Here is a 4,785-nt window from a genome sequence, read left to right as displayed (position 1 = left end):
GTCCGATAGAGTATTCTACCTTGTCAAGAGTATTCTATGTATCTTACCAACCAGGCAAACACGTTCTTTCCTAACTCAAAGATAGGCATCAGGATTTTTACCGACTGGGTCACACTGTAACCTTTGCAAACAGTTCTTATAGTACAGGAGGTAAATATTTTTTAAACACTTTAGCTCTGAGTATCTTATAATCTATTATTAGGTTGATTCATAAATAACTTCCGCTGCATACAACAAATAATCATACTTTTAGGGAACCTCCTGCTGGTAGCAGTTTTTAATTTACCCTCTGAATGGGACCAAATGATGATCAACAACAGTGGCTATATAATTGATTTTCATTTATTATGTAATAATATACTATGCAAGTAAATTATTCATCAAAATTTTGCCGCTGTTCAAATTTCAAATACGCATAACTCCGACAATTTTCATTGTATAGAGACTATTTTCTTTCATTTTGTAGGTAATTATTTATACTTTACGAAAACTTATTTTTCTTTAAAATCTGATTATTTGGCGGGCTACCTGGATCGCACTGATTATATTCGGAAATTATACATAAACCATTGCAAAGTGTACATTTTACAAAGGAACTTAAAGTAAAAAACAAGTCTGAGGTTTTTTGACCGAGTTATGCCATTCGAAGAATATCGTACGAAGAGACGTCTTTCTTTTTTTAAAATACTTGTTAAAATGTGCACTTCGCGACGGTTTGTGTGTAATTTCCGAAAGAAATCAATGCGATCCAAGTAGGTCGCTAAAGAATACAATTTTAAAGAAAAAGAAGCGTTTGAATTTTTCAAGGCCATGGAGATGCGGCATCGACTCGCATCCATTTTGCATTAATTTTTTCCTAAAGTACAGATAAGTACCTACTAACAAGGAAAGCTTTTTAGGTGTCCGCCTACGATTGTTTTGATTTTTGGATATGTTTTAAAGGGCCGAAAAATAAGATATCCGTATTTTTTTTATTGGCTCGTTTTCATATTTAGGGGGTGAAACGACCCCCTAAAGTTTCAACTGCAACAGGCTATTATTATAAACAAATTATTGTTTACAAAATTTAGGGCCAGATTTGATATGCTGATAGAAAACCATGAAACTTTTTCTGAAAAAGTTGACTCCTATCTATGATAGTTTCAGAGATAGCCTATTGCAGCTGAAACTTTAGGGGGTCCTTTCACCCCCTAAATTTGAAAACGAGCCAATATAAAAAAATACGTATAAAAATGAAAACAATCGTAGGCGGACACCTAAAAAGCTCTCTTTCTAAGTGAAACTTAGTTTCTTAGTAATCTTAAGTTTACGAATGGAAAAGATTGTAACAGTTTTTACCTGGAACAATATTTTTTAGTTTTCTTCTCCATTCTTAAGTTAACGAACGTAAGTTATTTACCAATCGATCCAATTGTAACCGAGAACACGCAATTCGATAAATCTTCGATTCTCGCAGGCCTATTCTAGGAGGCCTAAGTCTCCTTGTCAGTAATATTTTTGTCGCTTACCCATATCGTCTATAATCGGTGCCATCCTCAGGGTTACTCCGACCAACAGCAAAGACATGGCGAGCAGAAGGCAAGCAGTCGCAACGATCGTCCAACGTGCGCGTGGAGGAAGTTCTTCGGGATCGACGAGCTCTTCTCGAGGACCCGCGTTGATAACCTTATGCCGTTTCCGTTTTCGCTTTTTGCGGGGCCGATGATACTTTTCACGAGGTTCCTCGATCTTTTCGATGCCGCTCAGAATTTCTTCTTCTAAATCGTCCGCTACGTTTAACGCCACGTAATTGTCGTCGTTGTCGTAGTGGATCTTTCTGCAAGAAAAGAAAACAACGATATTCGCGATAACGTTACGCGGGTGAATTTTTTAAAAGAAATCTTTATCGTGATCAATTTTCATCTAGACAAATATTTTTTCGTAAATAATTAATGAAATGTTACGAAAAGGTCCTTTTTAACACTTTATTTACCGGGAGCCTATTTATAGGCTTTTTAATTCTAGTATTTAGCTTTTCGAATTTATGTACTGTGTCGATGGTTGTCTACTTACGATGTTCAGTTTTTGGAAACAGACTTGGCTTTCAATGTACCTAGTAACAGTATGGAGGAATTATTGTCAGTCTAGGTTGCCATATGCTACTGTAGAAAATTCTTTTTTTAATTAACGTATGCTTCTAAATAGCCCGATAGATAAAGCGTTAAGTGGTTACACGCAGTTGTAGTCAAAATTTAAGAATTTTGTTCACACTTTAAATACATGTTTTAATAGAAAACCAAGCTTAATGTTATAGTACTAGTAATGAACTTGATATATATATTTTGTTATTAAGATAAAATTTATATATCAAGTTCAATATTAGTACTGTAAAATTACGCTTTGTCAGAATGTAGAAAGTTATCAATAAAAGCTTTTTACCGTAAAGGCGAGATAAGTAGAGTCATGCTGGGGAAAAAGGATTTCTTTTAATATTGAGAAATGGGTCTGGGGTCCATGTTCGGAAACTGTTGGTCTTGGGTACTCTGAGAGACATTTATGTATCTTTTAAAAAAAGATATCCCGCGAATAAAGTCAATTTCAGGTTATTTACGCGCTTACGTCAGCAGAAGCATGTTTTCCCTGGTGCCAGCGGTAAATACTTTGTGTTATCGTAGCGTTTTAATTAAAAAAAGATAGAAAAAATCAATTTATATATATTAAATGTATGTCTTTTGAGTAATACAACGAAAATGGATTTTTAAAAAAAGGTACTATGGTCTGGCACCTTAAGGGACGAAACTAAGACGGCAAATATTAACCCTTTCCATTTGAGAGGTGACTCTCAGTCACCATTAGGTTTCACGCAGCAAATCTACAATACCTAATATTTCTATACGTTTAATTTCTTTGGAGCTCGAAGTGTCGGTAACACGATTGTCGGCGAGGTAAAGGTGACCTTATTCTCACATCTGGATAGCTTAGAATTCATGGCAATAGAATGCTAAGAAACATCTCGAGTTGGTGGCAAATACGAAAAAAGGCCTCGAGTGTAAAGGGTTAAGTGTTTTTCGTGTTTTCTTTTTACACAGAAAAATGTTCCTAATTTTTTTCTTTTAATTTTGCGAATATCTTACGTATGTTTTAAAGTACATTTAATACTTTTTCTAATTCATTTCACACAGAAATCTTTGAAATCTTTCTCTATATATACATATGTATAGCAAGTTTTCGCCCAAGTCTGCTTTCGATGGAAATTCTGGTAATCGCAATTGTTATCCGAAATCCATGAAATTTTTTATTTACATTAGTAACATGTTTTCTAAGAACATGAACCTGGAACTGCAGCCATAAAAGTTGAAAGTTCGATTATTTAGTAGTATTTAAAGAAAAAATATCAATTTTCATTATTCTTTGTGCAGCTTTTTGTAATAAAAGCATGCTTCAAACGATGACATCATTCAAATTTTTTAGTTCATATTCATGGCATTCAAAGCGTATATAGAAAGTTTGAAAACGATCGGTCAATTGGTTTTTGAGTTATCATTCCCACGGCTTGAAAAAATATTGTTTAAAAACGAAACGCGATATCTCAATGATTTTTGTTGCGAATTGAATTGAGAAAATTATCAAATAGACTTTAAAGCATACGGAAAATATTCTCATGATTATAAATATATTACATAAATTCATCTCTGTAAGAACAATATTCCAAGGAATATTTAATACTTGAATTGTGAATGTGGTCTCCCCTCTTAACCCTTTGCGCTCGGGTGGCGCCTCTAGGGCGACATATGTAATTTAAAAATGATTTTGTGAACGTACAATTTCAAATTCACTTACATCGGAATACAACTAATTAACAATTGAAATAATAATACATCGAGTCATGAACGTTCGTAGATGTTTCTCTTCGAAGTAGAGTTTTTGGTTTCACAGAAATTTTTTATAAAAATGGACTGGATTTGACTCTATAGAAAAATGCCTCGAGCGCACAGGGTTAATTCCTTTAACCTTAGTGGGACATACATGTACATGTTCCAGTGAAAACATATGGTTCGCAAATTGCAATTAAGACTCACAGGAACATATGTTAAAAAGGTGAACATCATTTGCCTTTTATGTGGCTACTTTTTATTTGTACACAGCCCTAGTTTAATATAAATTATTTCTAAAAGAGAAACGAATAGAATTCAAATAGAAATCAACGGAGTCGAAATGGATTCTTTTGTCAAGGGTCTGTAGCGTCGCTTACACGTCTTCGCTCTCGTATTCGCCATTTAGTCTAATTGGTGCACTTGACAATTTAATTGTATAGTATAAGCAGCACTTACAATTGAGCTGTACTTTGGGAAAAGTAGCAGGCACTTCGGTGCAACTGCGGATATTCGCAGGAATCGCTGAGGGTTTCTCGAGTCCTTTCAAAATTGATCAATGCGAGATCTTGGTCGCCATCCATTCTGAGGAGCTCGAAACGTGAATTGAGACCAGTCTGAACGTCCTGGACTACACCGTGGAGGATGTTTGGGCTCTTGGAATGTTTGCGTTTCTTTCTTGGACGTCGTGGACTCTCCGATGCTCTTCGTCTTCCTTTACCTGGAACAGTATACACGCCATTATAGTCTTCTACGTTCTAAATTCTAAAGTATCGCGTTTCAAGATACTCTGACTCTAATGGCCTCCTTTTATGAATATACAGGGTGTCCCAAAACTCGCGTAGGAGCCGGAAATGGGGGGTAGCTGAGACGATTCTGAACAACAATTTCCTTTGCAAAAATGTCGGCTGGGGCTTCGTTAAGGAGATATTAA

At 35.3% G+C, this 4,785-nt stretch overlaps 1 protein-coding gene across 1 annotated transcript; it reads right to left on the bottom strand.

Moving 5' to 3' along the window:
• Window positions 1–1,508: 1,508 nt before the first annotated feature.
• On the bottom strand, window positions 1,509–4,609 carry LOC128896534 (uncharacterized; the record flags this gene model as incomplete). The annotated part of the gene is made up of 2 exons (XM_054159898.1): window positions 1,509–1,816; window positions 4,311–4,609. Coding segments are annotated over 2 exons (607 nt in total), but the record flags the coding sequence as incomplete, so codon positions are not given.
• Between the last annotated feature and the right edge of the window lie 176 nt (window positions 4,610–4,785).

The sequence above is a fragment of the Hylaeus anthracinus genome, unplaced genomic scaffold (assembly GCF_026225885.1).
Source record: "Hylaeus anthracinus isolate JK02 unplaced genomic scaffold, UHH_iyHylAnth1.0_haploid 11231, whole genome shotgun sequence".
Taxonomy (NCBI): domain Eukaryota; kingdom Metazoa; phylum Arthropoda; class Insecta; order Hymenoptera; family Colletidae; genus Hylaeus; species Hylaeus anthracinus.
This window is presented reverse-complemented; position numbering and strand designations above follow the sequence as displayed.